The sequence below is a fragment of the Fukomys damarensis genome, unplaced genomic scaffold (genome assembly GCF_012274545.1).
Source record: "Fukomys damarensis isolate Sample0158 unplaced genomic scaffold, DMR_v1.0_HiC HiC_scaffold_30, whole genome shotgun sequence".
In the NCBI taxonomy this organism is placed as follows: domain Eukaryota; kingdom Metazoa; phylum Chordata; class Mammalia; order Rodentia; family Bathyergidae; genus Fukomys; species Fukomys damarensis.
In genome coordinates, this window is record NW_022900942.1 from 37,979,996 (window position 1) to 38,004,770 (window position 24,775).

At 43.6% G+C, this 24,775-nt stretch overlaps 1 protein-coding gene across 1 annotated transcript in view; it reads left to right on the forward strand.

Moving 5' to 3' along the window:
- The first annotated feature begins 2,713 nt into the window (after positions 1-2,713).
- LOC104860462 (lipoxygenase homology domain-containing protein 1) overlaps positions 2,714-24,775 on the forward strand; it is a 77,425-nt gene continuing 55,363 nt past the window's right edge. The window contains exons 1-7 of the mRNA XM_033757480.1: positions 2,714-2,742; positions 3,311-3,465; positions 5,484-5,617; positions 15,248-15,414; positions 16,108-16,212; positions 18,005-18,133; positions 19,191-19,355. Of these exons, the coding sequence (XP_033613371.1) occupies positions 18,016-18,133; positions 19,191-19,355 (283 nt within the window). The 5' untranslated portion in view covers positions 2,714-2,742; positions 3,311-3,465; positions 5,484-5,617; ... (1 more) ...; positions 16,108-16,212; positions 18,005-18,015. The remainder of the gene's footprint in view (positions 2,743-3,310; positions 3,466-5,483; positions 5,618-15,247; positions 15,415-16,107; positions 16,213-18,004; positions 18,134-19,190; positions 19,356-24,775) is intronic.

The following is a 24,775-nucleotide window of genomic DNA, read 5'->3' on the forward strand; positions in this document are numbered from 1 at the left end:
GGCTTCCCAAGGGTTCCTGGGCACAGCTAGCCTGGATGTAGAGCTTTTAACTGGGATTGAACACCAGGTTTTATTGGCCAATTTCTACCTTGTAAACTTGGAGAGTAATACCCTCTCACTGTACCTGAGTTTTGGCTTGAAATGAGGGGATTGGGCTACATCGGGGATTCTCAATCTTGACCTCATGTTCAAGCCATCTGCAAACTTTAAGAAAAGGTACAGCTTAGCTCACACCTAGACCAGTTAAATCAGAGTCTCTGGAGGTGGGACACACTTTCTGGCATATCTTTCATTTAAAGTTTACCAATGATACTAACATGTTGCCAATTCTGAGATTTCTGGAGTAGGTGATTTTCATTTAACCCATGATTTCATAAGAGCTGAGGTCCCTTCACCTGCTCCCCAGTTTGTGACTCCAAAGCCAGGGTCATACTTTACAGGCAGAACCTGGGAGATGGTGGAGTTTCATGCTGTGTTCTGAGTATCCCAGGCCTCTTCCTTTACTCTTGTAAAACTCTTTATCAAAGGAAAAAAGATGTGCATGTGAGTGTGTTGTTGGCATTATAGACAATGTAAAGGGAGTGGCCTTTGAATAACACTTGAATATTTTATGTTGGACCTATAGCACGTGTGTGTGTAAGCACATGTGTGTGTGACTGCAGAAATGTGTGTGCAAGGAGCATGTTCATGCTGGGTGCTCTATGTTTAGAAGGCACATTGGCCTTCAGCAAACAGTCCTCATCCCATTGCCAGAAGAGATGGTCTTGGTTTACCTGGGACCAGGCCAGGCTCACAGGTGTCTGAATGTGGAGGTGCCTCATTGAGTCCCTCATACACTGCTGAGAAGGCTAAGGCCTGTGTATTTGACTTTCTGAGCTTCAGTTAAAAACCTAACTTTGTAATACGTGCACAGCTGGCTTCACCATCCCTATAATGATCAAAAGAGCCAATGTCAGGGAATGTTATGGAGATGTGACCCAGCAGTGCACCTTTCACAGGTCAGCTCACTGGGTGTGGTGGATGCAGGCTCAGCTAGGCAAACAGATGCAAAGATGCTGCATGACAAGTAAGCCTCTTTGAGGAAGGTTGTCATGACCCAGGAGTACCATGACCCAGGAAACATGAAGAGGGGAGCTAATGTGCTGAAGAATTGACTTACCAAGCCCAGTGCCCATACCTGAAGTAGCTGAAGATACATTCTTCTTTTTCTGGGCTCAGGGCTCTATCTTGACTGGGAATTGTCTCACAAAAGTGGTTGATCACACTGTGGATTCATTGGGGTCAGGAGACCTGTATTCTCATCTAGGTCTGGATCTGAATTATGGGACACTGAGCAACTATGGAACAGTCTTAGGCTCCAGTTTCCCTGGAACTCAGTGGGGATAACTGGTGAGACCAGGTTTTAAGAAGGGTTAAATACATGAACAGCAGCTCATCAGCATCAGGGAGCTTAAGAGGAGTTCCACTAGCAAGGACCTCATGAGAGCCTGACCCCGGAGGTTTGCAAGGACCAGATCTCATCTGAGTGCAGGTACTTCCTGACACTGTGGCATTCAGGACAGCCCAACAATGCAATCTGAGGCTGACGACCCATCCACACTGCCCTCTGGCCAGTAGAGAGAGACACACACAAAATGGGGTTTGTCTTAAGAAACTCACAGCTCAGGAGGACAAAGAGGACATCCAGGCTAGACCAGGACCAGAGGCAAATTCTGGGACCCTACTGAACAGTTAGGGAGGAGACAAGCAGACAAACAGGCTAAGTGCTTTGGAAGGGCCTGGGGCTTCTAAGGTCATAGGTAAGATTTTTTTTTTTAAGAGCACTTTTTTTTTGGCTTGTTACAAAGGTCACATATGTTTAACACTGAAAAAATTTGGAGAACACAGAAAAGTACAAAGTTTTAAAATAAAAGTTAATAATAAAGTAGAGGACTGAATGAATAGCTTTGTTGAGAGGTAAGGTGGGAAAAAAGACATGGAACTAGGAATCCTAGGAATGAGTGCTCTGTGTAGGAGGGCCTGTGTGTGTCTGTGTGTGTGTGTGTGTGTGTGTGTGTGTGTGTGTCTGTGTGTCTGTGTGTCTGTTTGCACGCACGCACACCTGCATGCACATAGGCTCATGCACACATGATCAAAAGGAAGACCAAAATAGGGAGACCAGCGTGACCACCACAGCAGTTAGAAGGAAATAAGTTTGGGGTCCAGGCCAGGCTGAGGAGCAAGGCTGAGTGTGGTTGGAGAGAGGGGGGTTGTTTCTAAGGGCAAAGGCTTCAGTCTGTCTGGGCTGCAGCCAAGCACCAGGCCCTGGGCCTGGCTCTGCTAGGGAGGCAGGGAGGACACCAGGGGCAATCTCAACCACTTCCCTGCTTTGCTCAGCTGGAGGCAGCGGATGTAGGTGAAATCTACAAGATCCGTCTGGGGCACACAGGTGAGGGCTTTGGGCCCAGCTGGTTTGTGGACATGGTGTGGCTGCGGCACTTGGTGTGGCGGGAAGAGGACCTGACACCAGAGGAAGAGGCTCGGAGGAAGAAGGAAAAGGACAAGCTTCGGCAGCTGCTTAAGAAGGAGCGGCTGAAGGCCAAGCTGCAAAGGAAGAAGAAGAAGAAGAAGAAGGGCAGCGATGAGGAGGATGCCAGTGAGGAAGAAGAGTCCTCTTCAGAGGAGTCCTCGTCTGAAGAGGAGGAAGAGGAAGAGACTGAGGAGGAGCAGGAAGAGGAGGAGTCTGGGCCAGGGATGCAGGAGGTGATTGAGCAATACAAGTTTGAAGTCCATCGCTGGCTGGCCAGAGGCAAGGAGGACAGTGAGCTTGTCGTGGAGCTGGTGCCAGCAGGCCGGCCTGGTCCTGAGTGTAAGCCTTAGGGGCCACATGTCCGCTAAAGGACCAGGGAGGGGGTTAGGGTAACTCCATTTCCTTCACATGAAGGCTACGTAGGTGGGCACCATGGTGCTTCCCAAATAGCTCTCCTGATTGGCATCTGAAAAGCCACCACGGACAGTCCTGTTTGGGGTTAAGCATTGCCCTCATCCCAGGGATCTCAGGAGGAATCAGAGACAATGAGAGGAGCTCTGATACACTGGATATAACAAAATGGAGTTGGGGGGGCATAAGGTTGGAGGGTTGCTGAGGCCAAATGTTGCTGTTGGTCTCATGGTCAAGGGAAGTCTTGGGTTGACAAGTTCAGGCCAGTTTAGTGGTGTAGATATATGGTAGATCCTTCCTACTCTGAGGATCTGCATGAATCTGTGAGGCTGGGCTTCAGCCCAACTCATAGTCCTGTGTTCTCAATTCTGCATCTTTCTTTGCCTCTAGCCAATACATATGAGGTCCAGGTGATCACAGGGAACGTGCCCAAGGCTGGCACTGATGCCAACGTCTATCTAACGATCTACGGTGAGGAGTATGGAGACACAGGAGAGCGGCCCCTGAAGAAGTCGGACAAGTCCAACAAGTTTGAGCAGGGGCAGGTAGAGTGAGGGCTCTCTGGACTCTGGGTCTGGAGGGTGGATTCAGATATGGAGCATGGTGCCCCCTGATGACAGCTCCACCTAGTATGGTGTCTGCTGTCTTTCTAGAAGGGTGTTTCCTTCAGTCCAACTAGGTTTGATGGCAGTGCCTCTTCTGTAAGTACTAATGCTTTGGGGCAGGGCAAGAAAAGCATTGACAGGGTTCCAGTGCTTGGAGCCCATAGGCTAGCTGATCCTTGCGAACAACTAGAGAGTAGTATCCAGCATCAGGTTCTCAGGTGCTGAGCAGGCTCACTGTTTAACATGGTGCCATGGGGAAGACTAGATGGGCAATGCATGATGACAGTAAAGGATATTTGCAGAAGATGGGACTGCAGAAGCAAAGATATGGAGGTGAAAATGTGGAGGACCATTTTCAGGACAACCCTGAGCAGTGGCTGGTGCCTCACAGTGGATAAATTTGGATAAGACCAATATTGCATGGATGTGGTACAAGCTGAGAAGCCTGAACTACATCCTGAGGCAATATGAAATAAACACATGTACCTCACTCCACAGGCATAGGGAAGAGCATGAGAAATAAAGCTGCCACCTTTCTCCTTTAAGATTTTGCATATACTGAAGCCAGGTTCTCTTTTCAGCCTAGGGGAGGAAAAGCAATAAACCAAATCCATTAAAATACTTTAGGGAGATTACTTGTTTTGTTCTCCCCACTCAAATTTTCTTTCAGCACTCTTTGTCATGACTTGAGGATCTGGGTTTATGTTTGCATTTCGTTTCTCTCCATGAAAAACAAGAGCCACTTTATTCCTGGGTTGGGACAATATTGTTGTAAAGGGCAAAACTGCTACACTTGGTGAAATTTAAATATGGACTGTATATAGGTAATAGTAGTCACATGCTGCATAACAACAATTCAGACAACAAATGGCATATATTGTAGTAATCCCATAAGATTATGCCATCTAGTGACATTGTAGCCATCTTGGTTTGTAACTAGACTGTATGATGTTTGTATAATGACAGACATCACCTAGCAACATATTTCTCAGAACATATCTCTGTCATTATGTGATAAATGCCTGTGTTGTGTTGACGTTGACTGTGCTGTGTTGGAGTTCAGGATGTTAACTTTCCTGACTTTGATCATTGCTTTGTGAGTAGATGAGTGTCCTTGTTCTTTGCAATTCAGTGCTGAAATATTTAGGGGTGAAACATCATGGTAACTGCACTAATTTTCAGTTGATTTGGAAAAAATGAAGGGAGAGGGGAGGGGAGTAGAAAAGTGAGGAGAGGGAGGAGAGAAAAGAAAGCAGCATAGCAAATATTGAGCATAAGTGCAAAAATGTATGAAGGTATGGAAACTTTGTATTATTTGTACACACTATTTCTGCAAGTTTCCTGAAGATCTGAATTTTTTTCTAAGTAAAAAGTCAAAAAATGTATAGCCAAGAAAACTCCATTAATTTCTGGGGTCCCAGTGTAGTCCGCTTCCTCCAGTGCAAATGGCAGCTCACATGCATGTGTGTGGTTCACACCCACCTTCCTACCTACATGGGCAGCAAGTCCAAGTCTTCTGTTTTTATCAATCACTTTGAATTTGCACAGGACTGCCTCATAGTAAGTGCTTAATAAAACCTTGTGGTAGAAGGAGTTGATGTACAAGTCCACATACAAGCCCAAGGTCTCAGTGCACCCTATACCCAACATACACACACACACACACACACGCACACACACAAAACACAATGGCAGACCATCTTCTGCCTCTCTCTCCCTCTACCTTCCTCAAACCAGTGAGGGTGAGAAGATCCCTTGGCAGGGATAGGTTGAAAAAAACAATAGCACAGAACAAACATCAGACCAATGAACTACATTGTCCATATTCCCTTCCACTCCTGGTTCTTTTGGTTCTTATTGTCCACCTCCGGGTGCTCAAGCCCTTGGAAGATGAAGCTGATGGCAGGGGAAGGAAGGGTTGGTCTTCGCGCTCTGAGTGCTGCTCTCCTCCTTCCTAGACAGACACCTTCACCATCTACGCCATTAACCTGGGGGCTCTGACCAAGATACGGATTCGCCATGACAACACAGGCAACAGACCAGGCTGGTTCCTGGACAGAATAGACATCACTGATGTGAACAATGAGACCACGTGAGTGAGGCTGGGTGGGGAAAGAAGGTGCTTGCTTACCTGCCACTAAGATTTTCCTAGAGAGAGAACCGAGTGTGGGTGAAGCAAGGCCCGAAGGCAAAGGGTAGGTTGGCTGTGACAGGATGGGTTTGGTTCATGTGGTAGGCTGAGTGGGTTTCTGTTTTGTTTTGTAGTGTTTGTTTGTTTGCTTGTTTTTGGTACCAGAGATCAAATTCAGGACCTTGCACTTGCCAGGCAGGGGTGGTGCTGCTGAGCAACATCCCTGGCCCCATGTAGTTTTCAATGTAGAAGTCTTTTACTTTCTTCATTAGATTAATTCTTAGGTATTTCATTTGGTGAGGATGCTATTGTGAAGGGTGCCGTTTCCCTAATTTCCTCTCAGTGAGTTTGTTATTTGGGTACAGAAAAGCTATTGATTTTTTTTGTTGACTTTGTATCTAGCTTCACTACTAAATTTGGTTATTAAATCTAGAAGTCTTTTAGTTTGAGCAACATCCCTGGCCCCATGTAGTTTTCAATGTAGAAGTCTTTTACTTTCTTCATTAGATTGATTCTTAGGTATATCATTTGGTGAGGATGCTATTGTGAAAGGTGCGGTTTCCCTAATTTCCTCTCAGTGAGTTTGTTATTTGGGTACAGAAAAGCTATTGATTTTTTTGTTGACTTTGTATCTAGCTGCACTACTAAATTTGGTTATTAAATCTAGAAGTCTTTTAGCGAAATGTTTGGTGTCTTCTCTGTAGAGTGTCATGTCATCACAAATAATTATCTTCTGGATATCTATGGGAGCGGTTGTGATTTCACCTTTTTTCATTCCTAATTCTATGGATTTGAATCTTTTCTTTTTTTTTTGTCATGTCATCACAAATAATTATCTTCTGGATATCTATGGGAGCGGTTGTGATTTCACCTTTCTTCATTCCTAATTCTATGGATTTGAATCTTTTCTTTTTTTTTAAATAAAATTGGCTAAAGTTTTGTCAATTTCATTTAATCTTTCAAAGAACCATTCCCTAGTGGTATAGTGGTTAGGATTCAGTGCTCTCAGAAAGAATCAACTCTTTGATTCATTGATTCTTTGTAATTTTTTTCAGTCTCCAAATTAATTTCTGCTCTGATTTTTACAATTTTCTCCCTCATATGAGCCTTGGGGTTGACTTGGTCTTCTTTTTCTAGAAGTTTGAGGTTCAACGTTAGGTTGTTTATTTGAGCCCACTCTATTTTCTAGATATGGGTTTCATCCCTACAAATTTCCCTGGTAGGATGGCTTTTGTTATGTCCCATAAATTCTAGCTTGTTGTTTTCTACAATTCATTTAATTGTAGAAACTATCTGATTTCTTCTTTAATTTAATCTTTAGCCTATTGTTTATTCAGGAGGGTGTTATTTAATTTCCGTGTGTTTATGAAATTATTATGGTATCTTTTGCCATTGATATCCGATATCATTTCACTGTAGTCTGATAATATTCATGGGATAATTTCAATTCCTTTGCATTTACTTAAAGCATGTTCTATGAGCTGCATGTGGTCTATTTTGGAGAATGTCCCATGTACAGCTGAGAAAAATGTTGTGGGGTGGAACACTCTGTAGACATCTACTAAGTCCATTTGTTCAAAAGTTTGGTTCAGTTCTAATATTTCATTGTTGATTTTTTTGTCTAGTTGATCTGTCTATTTGTAACTGCAATATTGAGGTCCCCCATTAAAACTGTATTAATGCTCATTTGATTTTTCATATCCATTAGTATTTGTTTTATATAGTTGGGGCGCTGCTATTTGGTGTGTGTATCCTTTACAAGGAAGCAGTGACCTTCTTTGTCTCTCTTCATCAGTCTGGGCTTGAAATACAGTTTGTCTGTAAATAGAATAACTGAGCTTTTTTCCAAGTACCCATCACATGAGATATTGTTTTTTATCCTTTAACGTTCAGTCTATGAATTTCTTTTTTAATTAAATGTTTTTCTTGTATGCAGCATATTGTTGGATCTCGCTTCCTGATTCATTCTGCTGGTCTGTTTCTTTCTTTCTTTCTTTGCTTTTTGCTTTTTTTTTTTTTGGACCTCGGCTCCTTGTGCTTTCGAGGCAGGTGGCAGAACCACTGAGCTAAATCCCAGGCCCTTGCTCTGTTTCTTTTGATTGTTGAATTGAGACCATTAACATTGATGGTTATAACTGATATATATTGATTTATCCCTGTCATGTTATTTTCCTGTTGTTGGCTGCCTTCTTTCCTCTTCTGTTTAATTTCTTGCCTTGCCTGGTGGATTCATTCTGTTCGGGTTCATGGAATTGTAATCCTTGTTATTTCTTTCTAGAATATCCTTCAGAACACTTTGGAGGCTGGTTTGGTGGTCATGAATTTCTTCAGGTATTCTTTTTCATGGAAGTATCTTATTTCTCCATAAATTTGATACTTTTGTGGGGTACCTCAGTTTGGGTTGGAGGTTGTTTTCCTTTAGGGCATGAAATATTTCATTCCTCGCTCCCCTTGACTTGAGGGTTTGTAAGTCTTCTGTGATTCCGATGGGATTTCCTTTATAAGTGATTAACTTCTTTTCTCTAACAGCTCCATCATTTTCCTGAGCTCCTCTATTTTTTATCTGTGTCTGCTCTAGAGTCACTAAGCACGTCTTTCATTCTGGTAGCCATCTCTGTAATTATCTGAGAAATTATTTCTGCTTTGATTTTTTTCTAGAGCTTCATTAATTTGCTTTGTTACTTCCTCTGTTATCATTTCAGAGAATCCAGGTGGGTGGCTTCTGGATTGTTTCACTTCATTGCCCCCTGGGTTTGCCTTTGGTGAGCTGAAAGTTGGGGGGATACATCTTATAAAAGTTGGGGGGTACATCTTTGTAAATTGCTTATGGTGAGTAGCTATATTGCCAGTATTCAAAACCCTTAGGAAATGACTACTTCTCAGAGGTATCTTCCAGGTGCAGCTGACTTTTAGGTTTTGAGTTTGCTGCAAGATCCAATCTCTTCAATTTATTGGGGGTAAGAAGTTTCTTCCTACTTTGCTTAGCTACTGGGGTTTTTGGCACTGAGTTATAGTTTTTTTTTTCTAAGACCCTGAGGCAATCACAGTCTTGGCATACCAAGAAGAACAACTGATTAGAACAATTATGTCACCTTAGCTAATGTAGTACAACCAGCAATAACAATAGCTTCAAACACAGCCTAGAAAATGACAAATTGTGGTAACTATTAATTTGCCTTTAACCATATGCACTATATTTGTGGTTATGTAAGAAAATCCAAAATGAACCAGAAAATTGTATGCAATAAGTAAACCCTTAACACCATGATTTTACTCTTAGGGGAGAAGATTTAAAAGGGGTCAGGCAGGAAAAAAAGAAATAGAAGAAGAGGAAGAAATTAGAAGAAGGCTGAGGGTCAGAGGAAGATCGTACAAATTTTGTAAAACTGGTGAAGAAGATAGGAAAGAGAAAGAAAGAAATAAAAAACAAGAACAGAGAGCAGGGGGTGTAGCTCAGTTGTGCCATGCCTGCTTGGCAAGCACAAGGTCCTGAGTCTGATTCCTTGTACAAAAACAAACAAACAGCAACAACAACAAAAACAAGAACAGAACAGAACAACAACAAAAAACTAGAAACCATGTTCAAACAATCAAGAAAACAAAACAAAACAAGAACAAAAATCAGAAAATAGGAAAAAATAAAGAAAAAAGCAAAGGAAAAAGAAAAAAGAAGTCCAATTCAAGGTGCGTCTCTGCTGTCATTGGTAGACAACATGGGCAGATAGAGTCTGGAGCCAAACTGATTAACCCCAGCATATCAGCTGTAGCTTTACAGTGGGTAGTGGATAATCTCAGCCAGCCTATACCTTTAGTTCCACTGAAGTTCTGGCTGGTTTCTGGCTCTGAGGCTTGAACTAGATTTGTTGATGCTGCAACAGTTCCTGTGCCTCCTGCTTGCTTGAACTCTGCTCTCTGACCTCCTGCTGACATGAACTTGGCACACTCACCAAAATACCAGGAGTCATTAGATGGAGTCAGCCTATAAACCATTCTGAGTTCTGAGCTCAGTTGGCCCCTCTCCAAGATGGCTACCAACCAATCAGTTTCTCCTGGGTGACATTTGAACCCCAATACCTCATCAGCCATTTCAGTCTGCTGTATCCACTGCTCCATTACACTGGTACATTTCTCCATGGAGGCCTCTGGGATCACCAGTGGTCACCATGCGTCTGGCATTCCCATGCAGTGAGTCCGGGCTCTGGGAGAAAGTGCCACTTGCTATCTCTCTCCTCTTCACTGAAGTCTCTCTCTTTGCTCTCCCCATGGACTTCAGTTCTCACTTTAGATCCTTTCTAAAGTTCTCACTTTAGATCCGCAGGACCCACTTTTTTTCTTCTTCCCTTCCTCATGCCACTATATTCTAGGGTCAGAACACCAGATCTTGGAAAGTCTCTTCTTCTACTGCTCAACACTCCAGCGTCTTCCTGGAAGTCTCAAAATTTTAATGGCTGCCTGCAGATTCAGGTATGGAAGAATGCAAAAAAGCTATTTGCACGCTGGCGATCTGGACAATCCAGTCAAAGGTAAAAGACCTGGAGTTCCCTGAAAACTTCTATTGGAAGCCAAAGGAGTGATGTTGGAAGGCTGAAAAATCTAAGCTAAGAGGCTGAAGAGTCTATGTTGAAAGACTAAAGGATATGTGCTAGAAGTCTAGGTCAGATGTCCCAAGGCAATGGCAAAGCCTGGAGCTGCTCCAAAGAAACTGAAGTCAAGTATTTCCAGCTTTGCTGACCATTTGGTCTTGACAGCAATCTTTCTGCTAACTGAGAACAAAAGCAGCACAGATGATATCTAAGTGGGTGGGTGCGGCTGTGTCTCAATAGAACTTGATGCTGAAATTTGAATTTCTTATAATTTTCACATTGTAAAATATTAGCCTTTTTTAGCCTTTTCCCCTCTAACCATAAAGTTGAAACCCATGCTCAGATTGGGGGATGTACATGAGTAAATAGTGGACCAAACTTGGCCCTGCTAGAGACATAGCCACCACCTGAGCTAGGAAACAGGTGTTAGGTCCTTCCTAGGTAAAGGAGTCCTGCCCCAGGGAGGTAAAGCCCCAACCTCAGAGCTAGTGGACCTGAACTGCAGACTATCAGTGTGGCTTTGCTGTGTTTCCTGCCATTAAGCTACACTGCCTCTTGGGTGAGGGGGATCCAGGTACAACGAGGTAAAAGAAGGCCCCTCCATATGTAATGGTGCTGGGGGACAGCAGAAGAAAGTATATAAGCTCCTGAGTGCATGTTGGGACTTCTGGGAGCCTGCCAGTACCTGAAATTTAGTGGATATTTAGTCAATAAATAAATATTTGTTAAGTAAAATCACTTCTTGCCCTGAAGGCTGCTGTCCCTTGGAGCACACAGGCTCCTTCCTTTCTGTGTAGGACAGGGATGGTGGGACTCACCCCACCTCCCACCTCATCTTGTCCCACCATCCCAAGGGGACACAATTCCAGCTCACAGATGACCCAGTATCATGACCATGATGTCATGGTAGTGGCATGTAAGAGCCACAGAATAACCCCATAGCTGGGAACTGGATCCTTAACCTAGGGTCTCTTCTCTGCCAGAAACTTCTAGGTCACCAGGGACAAGTAGCTTCATAATTATGACTGTCATTTCCTCTTCTGTTAATTGGGCTCAGTGATGCTGGCCCAGCTTACTTTTTCAAGATATTCTGGCTAGGTACCTGTAATCCTAGCACTCTGGAAGGGTGAGGAAGGAGGATTACAAATTCAAGCCCAGCCAAGCCAATTTAGCAACTTATTGAGATCCTATCTCAAAATTAAAAAATAGAAAGAACTGGGGATGTAGTTCAGTGAGAAGGCTCTAAGTTAAATCCCCAGTAACATACATACACATATGCACACATGCACATGCACAGGCACCCATACAGAGTTTTGAAAATCTAATGTGTTTAAACTTGGAAAAGATAAAGTGCTGCTAAACCATAGTCTTGAAACAAACTGTGAACATCCTGGCTTCCCCTAATGGTTCTGAAAGGGTTATTCTGTTCATTGATTTGACATTTCTGCTCCAGCTCAACAATTTAAAAATTATTATAGCTTTGTAATCTAGTTTAATATCTGTCAGTATTTGTCTTCTTTCATTATTCGTTAACAATTTTACCCTTTTCAAATCAAATCTGGCTGGAAGTTTGATTGCTCTACCACTAAATATGTGAGTGGAGAATGACATATTTAGAATATTAAGTGCCACCTCCATGTACATTTTCCCACTTATCCAACTGTTCTTTTATGACTCTCAGTAATGCTTTACATTTTCTGTGCACAGTTGCTACACTTTCTTGTTAAGTTTATGCCCAGATATAATTATTTTCACTCCTGTGAATGAAATCTTTCTTTGGGCCATGTCTTTTCCTCCTTCCTTCCTGCCTCTGCCTTCTACCCCTTCTCTCTCCACCTTTACTCTCTCCTACCTTCTACTCTCCCTTCTGCATCTCCTCCTCTTCTTTCCAATTCTTTCCTGTGTCACTAGTTTACACATCTCTAACAAGAAGGCCTCTCCAATGAAGGACTCATGATGAGTCAGCTTCAACAACCTTCACCCCAAGATTAAGTCGGAGCACAGCCCACTTTGGGAGATGGATATGAAATTACAGACATTCCAAAGAAACAGAATCACAGTAGTGAGTCTTTCTCTCAGGGAGACACCGCCTTTCCTGAAAGTACCCAAGGCCTCTCCAGGCTGTCCCAGCCTTTGTAGCTCAGGAAATTTAGCAACACTGCCCTGGACCAAGTCACCAGCCTGCATGTACCCTGCACATCCTTGATCCCTCCCTGCACCTCACAGTCCTCCCCCAACCTATCGCAGAGCAGGTTGGTTCTTGCCTCAGGAGAACATGAACTGAACCACATCTCCACCCTCCATCTTCCTTCCAAATCCTCCTGAATGCTCCCTCTGCTTCCCTCAGACTCTCCTGTTGTCTACAGCAGCACAATGACCAGGATCATGTCACATCTCTGGTCCAACTCCTGAAGAGGCTCCCAGTCACCCCCAGGAAGAGCCAGTGCCTTTCCAATGGCCTCTCTGACCTGGAATCATCCTCTCTTGTCTCTTCTTCCTGGTCCCTGCCCATTCACCTTCTTTATCTCCTGCTGTTCCTTGAACCCAACAGACATGGTCCCACTAGTAGGCCTTAGCATTTGCTGTCCCTTCTCCCTGGCACTCTTTTCTCCAGGGACTCACTTTTGTGCTTTTTCAGATGGATCTCTGCACATGTCACCTTCTCAGTGAGGCCTACCATGCTTCCCTCTACTTTTTATCACTTTTCATCTGACCTACAGTAAACTGGTGCACTGAGTCCTTACTCCCCTCCCTACAATAGAATGTATAAGCAGCGACTTCCTCTCTATCGTCACTGCTGTGTCCTCCTTGGGGCCTAGGAGAAAACCTGGCAGAGTAGATGCAGACCCAAAGTGTTTGAGTTCCAGATGCTTATTCTTGGCATTGCCAACATCATCAGCTCATTTATACTATATCGTCCTGCCTTTAGCTTATACACAAAGGTGAGAAATTGTATTATGAAACTATTTACATTTCACAACACCCAGCTTTGTAACCTCATTCAACTCTCACTTAAAAATGAGATTTTTTTTAAATGGTCTCCAGCTTTGGTTTTGACATCTGATTGAAAGCTTTTGCTTCTCAGGTCCCTGTTCTTTCATTATCTGCAACACAGTGGGACTCTAGTCCAAAACACCTGAACATATCTCTTTTTCTTTGTTCCTTAGCTCTCCTACCTGCTCCCTCCCTGGACCCAGAGAACTGTCTGAGGGGACTTACTCCTGTGGAAGGGTGGGACAGGAAAAGATCAGTGGGCCCAGACTCCTCCTGCCTCCAAGTGTGCTGGTTGGCCCTGGGGGAAGGAGACTAAACATCCAGCTCCCAGCCCTGGCCCAGCTGTGGCTCAGTCTAGGGAGCAAGTCCAGGATGAAATCTGCTGGCTTGGGCTGCAGCTGTGAGTGTGCTATGGGCCTTCAATGCCCTGCTGCGGATGTCTAGGAGATTACAAGGCTCAGGCCCCTCGGAAGCCAGGCTTGGCTTCTCTGTATACATTCATGCATGGAGCATGTGAGAGGCCATTCTGTCTTTCTGACTTTGTTCTCTCTCTCCCTGGGTAACCTGTGGGTTTCTTTCTTTGTGTATCCCTCTCCCTCTATCCTTGTTCTTACTGACTTCCTACTCTCATTGTCTCTGCCTTTGCTGTAATCCTTTCTCTCCTGTTAAGAGTTTGTGGTTTAGAACCATAGCCTATTATTTCTAAGTTATTGTATTGAGTTGAATAAAATGTTAACTTTCCCATTCATATATTTAAAGACTGAGAAGTGGAACAGTATGCATTTTAACATTTTATATAAAAACACTGCTTTAATTGCCATTTAACTTGTATCACCCCAGTTTGAGATCCTCCTGTCCTTCAAATCATTGTCTATCAGCATACAATTACCCCTTCCCTACCATCCAAGCTCAAGAACTGACTCTGCTCCTCTGAAATGGTGACATTTGGAGGTGCTGAGGCCCACAGGAGAACAATGGGGTCCAGGAAGAGGCAAGGCCCTCGGAATCCAAGCACCCCCACACTTGGACTAGTCCCTGAATAGACCTTATACATCAGTGCAAAGGGAGGAAAAGGGCACAAGCAGGGTGCAGTGGCCCCATCTTAGACATGGGCCTGCATTCTCAGGTGCTCTGAGCTGTTCTGGAGGCAAAGCTGAGAGGAAAGAAAAGAAAGAAAAATAATGACAATAGCATTAGCAAATTCTTACTGACAACCTGCCTTTGGGACACAAGTATGCCCCCAAACTAAGTAGGATGTATACAAAAACATGATTCATTGCATATCTAAAACCCAAAGATAACTGGTAGTCCTGTCATGTCACGGGCTAATTCTGGTAACCCTGGCATAAAGAGAGGGTAAAGGGATTTGTTCAAAGTCACACAACAATTAATTGAAGAGCAGAATTTAGACTAAGACAGCCCGACTGAAGGGCCAAATTCTTTGTTGTCCCCTCGATTGCATCTCTTGTCCTGGCCCCATCTTCCTTCTGTCCAGACCTTCCATCACACTGGCCATGCCTCTCCACGGAGATGTCAAACTGGACCTCCCTTCCCTAGATGGCCCAAATGTCCCCGGATCAGCTCCTTAGCCATGCTCTTTGTGCCTTTCAAAAGCACAATTGATTCTCTCCATCAAAATCCACTAACTCAGCACAAATGTCTGGGGCACCTGCTACATACAACTCTGCTAAAGTAGCTGTGGCTTATAGATTGGTTCCAGAAAGTGGGAATAATTACCATGACTTCCTCTCCTTCTAGATCCTCTCACCAAAATGACCCTGACTGAGGGTCTACTATTCTTTAGGAATGTACACAGCCACCTCCAATGAGGCATCTGGAAACAATGTCTCTATGTTTATTCTCTACCCCTGGCAAGCAACTGATTGAGTAATCCCTAGGCTGGTAAGAAAGGAGGATGATGCAGTGGAGTGCTGTTTGGGTTCTGTGAAGTGCCCCTCGTTTCTGTCCTGTGATGGCTCCTGCATTTCCAAAACTCTCCTTCTCTACCTCACAGGTATTACTTCCCATGCCAACGCTGGCTGGCAGTAGAAGAGGATGATGGCCAGCTGTCCAGGGAGCTGTTGCCAGTGGACGAGTCCTATATATTTCCCAGTGAGGATGAAGAGGGTGGGGGACATGGTGACAGTAACCCTCTTGACAAGCTGGCCCTGGAGCAAAAAGGTGTCTATAACTAAAGCATATTTTCTCCCCAGCAGTCCTCCCCTCCACTCTACGTCTCCATCTTCCTTTTTTCCCTCTGGACTCGGGTATCTCCTCTTATAGTCTCTCTCCTCCATGGCAAGAATGTGCAAGTCATTCTTCTACATGGCAGCATGTTCCCGTGTGTCTAGAATAAGGCTTAGGGAGCTACGGCAGCCAGTTCTGAACACCTTTTGTCTCTAGACTCCTGATTCAAGAGTCCTATGATGCTTATGCGCATTCTCTGCAAGTTGCACCCCTAAAGCTCCTATCCTAAGGAGTCAGAGCAGGGCTTCTGACTGTGAGCCTCTGACTCTCACAGTCACCCCACTTACTCTCTCACTGTTTTATCACCTCTACTGATGGACAGCTTCCTATGTGAGCCAGGGTCAAAGGACACCATATACACTCTCTGGAAGTTTCCAGATTAAAGAAACTGCAGAAAAATCTATGCTTCCAGTAAAGCAATCCATGCAAATGGCCAATGTGAACACAGAAATGTACGTATTACTGACCACAGAGATTCCAGTGTAGAAAGAGCAGAGGAAGAACAGAAGAGATAGATCCAGAGTGAGTGAACAGAGGAAACCCTTCCAGAAGATGTTCCCTCCCCGTTCCTCCCCTCATGGGATTCTGGAGCAATCTACAGCTCCCTTCTCCATCTCCTCCTGGCAGATAAATTGACCACGTTCTCAGTGACCATAAAGACTGGGGACAAGAAGAATGCAGGCACGGATGCCAATGTCTTCATCACACTCTTTGGAGCACAAGATGACACTGGTAAGAAAGTGATGCACGGCCAAGGTTCACCTACTTTCCTCCTAAGGGAACAGGCACGTTGAGGCGAAGTGTTTAAAGATATCTTGATCAAGCTTCCATCACCTGGAAGACTGCAGACACTTAGCCACACCAGAGAAAAGCAGCTTCTTTTGTTCTGAAAGTTCCTCTCACCTCTGTACCCACTTTCTCCTCCTGTCCTGATGAAAGAGCTAGCCCTTGCCCTAACTTCATCCCCATAACAACCTGGTAAAGGATGGCTTCTCAAATCACCAATGACATTCAGCGCATGGGCCCCCATGATCCTCCAGGAGGAGATGTTCAGGAACTCTTAGGATTGTTCTTGAGCCTCTGCATAGGAACTCAGAGAAGGTGGCATTTAGTGATGGGGTCACACCCACTGATGTCCCATCCAGGCATTCTATCTGAGTGTAAAGGAGTCAGTCCTTCAAGTAGGCAGCACACATTAGCTCAAAACCCTGCAGGTCCAGAGCCCTGCACAACTGAAGAATGAATGGACCTAACGATCCCTGGCCTGGAGTGGTTACATTCTAATACTATGGTGTGCTAGTAGAGAGTACAGCTCCAGAGCTTGACTGGTTCACATTTCCACTCCACCATTTCTTGTGTGACCTTGGGCAACTTGCTTAACCTTTCTGTGCTTTAGTTTTCCTCATTTGTAAAGTAGATATAAAACTCTTATGTGCCTCACAGATTTAGAGCTTTAACTAAATTGAACATGTAAAATATAATATTTGGTCAAAGAGCACTCAATAAACATTAATCATTATTTATAGTTTATATAAAGTAAAGGCTATATAATGAAATAATTAGGCTATAACACCTAAATAGAACTGTATTATGATGGTTCCTGAACCATAGTCAGATGAGATCAGGTGTATTCACGGTAATATGGCCATGGATCCTGAACATAGTCTGTGTTTGTCTCCGGCTTTCTATGTGTTGGACACATTCTCAAGCACTCAACAATCAACTTTGTAAGTTTTCTCAACAGCTCTACAAGGAAGGCACCAAAACTGCCTCTTCTTGACATTTGAGGAAGCTGATCTCAAAGATATTAAGTAAGTGGCCCAAGTCCATTCAGACAGTAAGAGGCAGAATCAGGTAGTCAGGTAGGCAAAGTCTGTCTTGTCTCTCTGTACTCTTACGCCAGTCTTCAATCTTACACCAGTCTGTAAATGTCAGGAGACTTTCTACATGAGTTCGCACCAAAGGTGGAAGCTGGAGGGCTAAGAAGACAGTGTTCAGAGGGGCAGGAAGGAGCCGTAGTGTTTTCTGAAGCCACCTCAGATTTCAGACTACACACAGCAGTTCCAGTATGGATTCCATATGTGAAATGGCTGGTAGGATGCACTTAAAGCATCTCTGCTTTTGGCATCCAGATAAGAATGTCCTGCGAATTCCAACGTGTCCCATCCCCACAGGGGCCCTGTTTGCTCAGTGAACATGAGGAGGGAGGGTGGCTCTGTCCCCTGCTCCCTTCCCTGGTGGAGAGCTGTGAGGGGCACGAAGGGGAGCACATACTCACCTACAGTCTTCCCACCTTCTTCTGGGTGGTCTTGAATAAAGCCTCTCTTTAGGTATGAAAAGAAAATAAAAATGCATACACTATTATAAACCTCAATAAAAGGACACACACACAAAAGCTCAATGTGCAGAGGTGCTCAGTGGGTGATAACTCCATAGTCTAAATTTGATTTGAAAAGGGGTATGTTAAACTAGTTTAAAAAGGTCTCAGGGCCAGGTAGTCATGTTGGTACCATCTGGTTGACAGGAATAACCCTCATGAAGTCCTCCAAGACAAACAGTGACAAATTTGAGAGGGACAGCATTGAAATCTTCACGGTAGAGACACTGGACCTGGGGGACCTGTGGAAAGTCAGGATCGGCCATGACAACACAGGTTACTTCCCCACTCCTACCTTTTTTGGGTGGGGCTATAACCATAAGGACCATGAACAGATCTTTGGGGCCTCTGGGAAAGAAGTTTGGGATTGGATGCCCTCTGCCTTCCTTAACAACATAGTTTCTCAGTCCCTCTTGTCTGGCTGTACACACAGATTCTGGTGTAATTGTCTGAGTATTGGTGATTTTTAAAGTCAGTAATTTTAATGTGCAGCCAAATTTGAAAATCCCTGACTCAGTGGCTCTATAACTTGACTGTGCATCAGAATAACCTGGAGGTGGGTGGGATATAAAAACAGATTTCTGGGACCCACCCCTAGAGACTTCGATGCAATAGGTCTGGGTGCCTAAGAATATACATATCTCCCAGTTCCCTGGGTCATACAGAAGCCAATGATCGAGGGATCCCACTTTGAGAACCACTGATCTAGCCAGCCCTTCATGGAACCCACCCTCACTGCAGCCAGACAGAAGATGGACCCATATCTGTCCTCTCCAAATGAAGTAGGACTCTTTTTCTTAGTCCTAAAACCATCTCTGCTAAGCCTAAGAAAGGACTGTCAGGACTGCAGGGAAAGGGTTCCGTGTTTGGCTTCCATTTTTTTCTTTCAACTTAAGTTCTACTTTTGCAGGGAGGATCCTCCCTCCCCCATTCATTTACCCCCTTTATCCACCACAAACAGTGTGTCATCACTGCCATCGGATGGAATAATAGTCTTTTGGACACCAGCTGTCTTTGGTGTCCTGTTTGGAATCCTTGCACCCTGGACAGCACCCTCACTTCTCTCCCCCCAGACTCCCCATTCCTTCCTTCATTGCCTCCCTGTGTTCCCTAATTGTTGCTGATTTCACTGGCAAAGCCTGGACAGCAACACACCTCTGGCTGTGTGCTCATTTCAACAGGAATACTCTTGGTAATGCTGTCAGCAGAAGGGTGACACATGAATGATGGAGCTCTAAACGTTAGCCATCAAGTAGGAGTCCTTGAAGTTTCCCACAAGAAACCATCTCTGAACAAGTCTGTGATGGGTTCTGTGTCTCCTCTCTCTCTCCAGGCAAGGGACCAGGCTGGTTCGTAGACTGGGTAGAGGTGGATGCCCCATCTCTTGGAAAGTGCATGACATTTCCTTGTGGCCGCTGGCTGGCCAAGAATGAAGACGATGGGACCATCGTCAGGGATCTCTTCCACGCGGAGCTTCAGACAAGGCGGTACACACCATGTAGGAACCTCGCATGACAAGCCCGGTCCTCCTCCGGAATTTTATCACCTGCCACCCCAGTTCCTTATCCAGAGTTAACTCTAGTCAGGGCCCACTCATCCCCTCACAAAAGTTTCTGAGCTGGGGGTGGCAGGTGTGGAAGGGAGCTGTGGGCATAGCCCTGAAGCCAGGGAAAGAAAATATAGGATTTATTCCATACTCCACCTTAACCTAACTAGTGACAGCGTGTAGACACCTACCTCTCTAGGGTTCAGCTTCCTCATTTACAAAAGAGAGATAATAATGCAGTGTGTTGCAACATCCAACAAGAATGATCTAGCTGGGCGTGATGGTGCACACTTGTAATCCTAGCACTCTGGGGGGCTAAGGCAGGAGGACTGCAAGTTCAAGCTCAACCTGGGCAACTTAGTCTCAACCCTTTCTCAAAACAAAAAACTTTGAAAAGGGCTAAGGATGTAGCTCAGTGTGAAAACCTTGGATTCAGTCTCCAGTACAGTATAAAAAGAAAAAGGTCTAACTGAGGAATCATGATCAGCTGCGTGACCAATCTTTACTCCAGGCATAAATGTGTCAAAGAAATCCCACTCAGATTTTCTGCTGATGGGTGAGGGGAAAACTCAAAAAGATGGTAACTGTAATTGCTTTTACTGGATAAAGGAAAGGAGGAAGGTAAATAATTTGGTGAATTGTGGACACTTGTCCATCACTGTTGCCATTCAAGCATGTGTATTAAATATGTAAATGCATTTTAGGAAATGTGAATCAAACTTAAATCAACCAAAGTGTAAAACTGGTCTGAATTTGCTGAAATATGAACCCAGCAAATATGTTTTTCTAGCTAAATTATGAGCAGTATTAAAAGATCTCTCCTGAGTAGCTCATATACAAACAGCATACATCAGTGATACATTTCCCCCTAAAACAGTTAAAGGAGACATGAGCAGATCATCAAAATATTTTCTGGTCCAAAGCCTGAACTAAAGTGATAGTTCCCTGGGTGAAGTCCCTGCCCCCAGGAGCCACCTCCAGCTCAGGATGGACTCTGGATGGACAAGTGCACACAGGGTTGGTGGTGGGATTGGGTGGCATACTGGAAGGCAGGAATAAGCACCTGTCTCCCTTTGTGCCCTAAAACAGGCCTTACTCTGTACCCCACAAAAAAGTTTAAATTTGTATGGCCTGACTTTGAATCTGCAGTTATCCCTCAGTATCCCTGGGGAATGGTTCCAGGACCCCCGTAAGTACAAAATCTTCAGGTGCTCAAATTCCTTCTATGAAACAGCATAACAAAAGCTATACACATCTTCCTATATACTTTAAATGATCTCTAGGTGGTTATAATGCCTAATACAATATGCATGCTGTATAAATTGTTGCTATACTGTTTAGGAAATGATAACAAAAAGGTCTATACATGATTAATAGGACATAATTTTTGGAATATTTTTGAGACGTGGCTGATTGAATCCGAGAAGATAGAGGGCTGTGTTCAAGTCTAGCCTGATATTAAAGCTAACCTTTTGGCCCTTGTCTTAGACTATTATTTGCCAGAAACAAAAAGGAAGGAAGGAGGAAGGAAAGAAGGAAGAGAAGGAGGGAGGGAAAGAGGGAAAGAAATTGTTCAAGAAAGACTTGATTTTCAGGCTGAAGATCTGAGACGTAGTCTAAACTCTCTCAAGAGAGCAGGAGGGAGGTGGGAGCAGAGAGATTCTGCTGCTCAGAAACTAATTCTGGAGAAAGTCTCAAGGGGCTCAAAGCCAGGGAGTTGTAAGAAACCAGGGAGCTTTGGCCCCAGGAATGGCAGGAAACAGTGCCCAGCTGCCCCAGAGAGAAAACATCTAGAAGCTAGATGTGGCTGCTGGTCCAGGCTGTTGGTCAAGCTGCCTAATAACATGGAACCAGGGAGAACAGACCAGGAGGAGCTGTGCATTGACTGAGCCCTGCTGCAGGCACACAGGAAATAGCTGTGTACCAGGAGGAGGCTTCCTGGATGGTCTGAACATATAGGCCCAGGAGGAGGTGCGACACTGCAGAACACTCTGAATGTCACAACAGTGCCACATCAGAGCTGGTAGGGACCTTCAGCTTCCACATACAGTCTGAAAGCCCATGTCAGGTGAAGGAGGTATTTCAGAGCAAATGGTTGAGGGGAGGAGAAAGCCCGAGGGGGAAACACACCCCCTATGCCACCCAGAGCAGCTCCTTAGCTTTGAAAAGTTGTTTGTTTTTTTCCTGAACATCCCTGACAAATCTATTTGTAAGAATCCTGCAGTCAAGCAAACTGGAACAATGATGTAAGTAAGCCTCTTCGCCTTACAGGTAAAGGCCCAAGGACACACAGCTACCAATGGCAAAGGCAGAACTAGAAACCAGGAGCCAACTCCTGGCCCAGACCTGCAGCAATGAGGGCACAAGGGTGGGCTGTTTCTATTCAGAAATATGCAGGGCTTCTGATGCTGGTGGTGTCAGGAAAGCCAAAATTCTGTTGCCAGCTTGTTCCTCAGGCCTCCCAGCCTCAGCCCAGGGAGAAACCTATTAGGCCTCAGAGGGAGGAATGGCATGCTGCAGAGACAGTGCCTCTGTTATCGCTTGAGGGCCCGGCAAGGCTGAGACTTCTATTTCTCAGCTACCCATGAGTGGGGGCCCTTACTGGGGGACTGTGGTCACCTCCATGGGCTACCCTCCCTGTGGCTTGTGGGTGGGCAGAAGCACTTTCTTCCAAATTCCCTTGGAAATAGACTAATAGGTTCTGTTTTCAGCTCACATTCCACTAAATGATGTTGACAAGTTACTTCTCCCTGTGTCTTTGTTTTCTCATATAATAAAGTGTGTGTAAGAATGTCTACATTGTGAGGGTGAAAAAAGATAAAGACCACAGAATGCTGAGTATAGAATCTGACACAGAGTAAGTGTTCAGTGAGTGAAAGGTATTATGATTACAAGTATTAGCACTGCAGTGCTACAGCAAAGTACCCTGACGATAGACAGGGTGGTGTCCAGATAGAAGGTAGCCCCTAAAGTGAACCCTTTCAAGGGTCACAGGATAGGGTAGACTTTCCATTGAACTATTTCTCTGAAGCTTCATTGCCTTCTTTGCTCCTCCCTCTCCTTCCTCCCAGGAAAAGTATACACATTCATATATATATGCAAAAAAAAAAACACACACAAAAATTTACCCTCACCCTGTGTGAGGTTCATTGATACTTTCCATTCAATTCTGTTCAATTCCATGTATATTTTTTCCCATTAAGTTTATTGGCACATTTAAAGCAAGCAATACAGTTACATTTATCATTGGGATCTTTTACCTTTACATGATATGTCTTGGTTCTTGTTTTTCCCCATACCTCTGCCCTCCCTTCACCCCATTCACCCTTCCCTATTTAAAAAGACATTGTTTCCTTTTTTTCATTTTTTCACAATTTTCTTTTCCCTCCTCTTCCGACTTCCCCTTTAACCATTTCTTCCTATTTCACACTCTTAATTATACTATTTGAAACTTATTTACACTTTTCGTTTTTCACACCAGAGAAACTATCCGGTATATACTCAAATGTATCCTGTTTATCTCACTTGAGTATGGCCTCAGTGTGCATCCATTTAGCTATAAATATTTCTAGTTTCTCGTTCTTTATGGCTGAGTAGTACTCCATTTTATAGAAAAACTGCATCTTCTTTATCCAGTCTCCAGTTGATGGGCATTTGGGTTGTTTCCAAGTTTTAGCTATTACAAATTGTGCCACTATAAACATGGGTTTCCATGTTGTTTTCAACACAGTGGCTTTGTGGTGTAGTTTCAAGTTGGGAATTGTGATACCCTCTGCCATGTCTCTGTTGTTTAGAAAGGTTTTTGCTATTCTAGGTCTCTTCTGTTTCCAAATGAATTTTTGGATTGTTTTCTCACGTTCTTTGAAATATACTGTTGGGATTTCAATAGGGATTGCATTTAATCTATATAGAAGTTTTGGAAGTATGTCCATTTTCACTACAGAGCAAGGGATGTCTTTACGTCTTCTTATATACTCTCTATCTCTTTTTTCAGAGTGCTGCAATTTTCAATGTAGAGGCCTTTTGTCTCCTTCCTTAGATTGATTCCTAGATATTTCACTTTTTTGGATGTTTTTTGTGAAAGGAATTGTTTCCCTAATTTCTCTCTCAGTGAGTTTGTTATTTGTGTACAAGAAGGCTATTGCTTTTTGAGTGCTGACTTTGTATCCCGCTACTCTACTGAATCTGTCAATTAAATCTAGCAGTCTTTTGGCAGAGTTTTTTGGATCTTGTTTGAACAGTATCATATCATCAGGAAACAGTGACAGTTTAAGTTCTTCCTTTCCTATCTTTATGCCTTTTATTTCTTTCTCTTGTCTAATTGCTGTGGCTAGTGTTTCTATACTAACAGGAGTGGTGACAGTGGACATCCTTGTCTTGTTCTTGATTTTAGCATGAAGGTTTTTAGTTTTTGACCATTTAGAATGATATTGGCTGTTGGTTTTTCATAGATAGCCTTTATCAGGTTGAGATAAAGACCATCTATTCCAATTTTCTGTAGGGTTTTTATCATAAATATGCATTGAATTTTATCAAATGCTTTTCATGCATCTATTGAAATGATCATATGGTTTTTGTCCTTAATTCTATTAATATAATGTATTACATTTATTTATTTACATATGTTGAACCATCCTTGCATCCCTGGGATAAATACGACTTGGTCGGGGTGTATGATCTTCTTGATGATCTTCTGTATTCTCTTTGCCAGCATCATATTGAGGATTTTTGCATCTATATTCATTAGGGAGATTGGACTGTAGTTCTCTTCTTTGGTTGGGTCTTTCCCTGGCATTGGAATCAAAATACTACTTGCTTCCAGGAATGAATTTGGGAATATTTCTTCCCTTTCAATTTCACTGAAGAGTTTAAAAAGTAATGGCAATAGTTCTTCTCTAAATGTCTTGTAGAATTCAGCAGGGAAGCCATCAGGACCTGGGCTTTTCTTTCTTAGTAATGTTTTAATTGCATTTTCAATTTCACTGAATGTAATTGGGTTGTTTAGACTTTTTGTATCTTTGTTCAGCTTTGGAAGTTCATATGTGTCTAGGAATCTGTCCATTTCTTCTGTATTTTCCATTTGATTAGAGTATAGGTTTTCAAAGTAGTTATTGTTGATCCTCTGGATTTCTAGTGGGTCTATTGTGACTTCACCTTTTTCATTCCTAATTGCATGAATTTGAGCCTTTTCTTTCCTTTTTTTTTTTTTTTTTGACCAGGTTGGCTAATTTTTTATTGATTTTATTTATTCTTTCAAAAAACAACTCTGATTCATTGATTTTTTTGTATCGTTCTTTTAGTCTCCATTGCATTAGTTTCTGCTCTGACCTTCATAATTTCCTCCCTTGTATGAGCTTTCAGTTTGTCTTGCT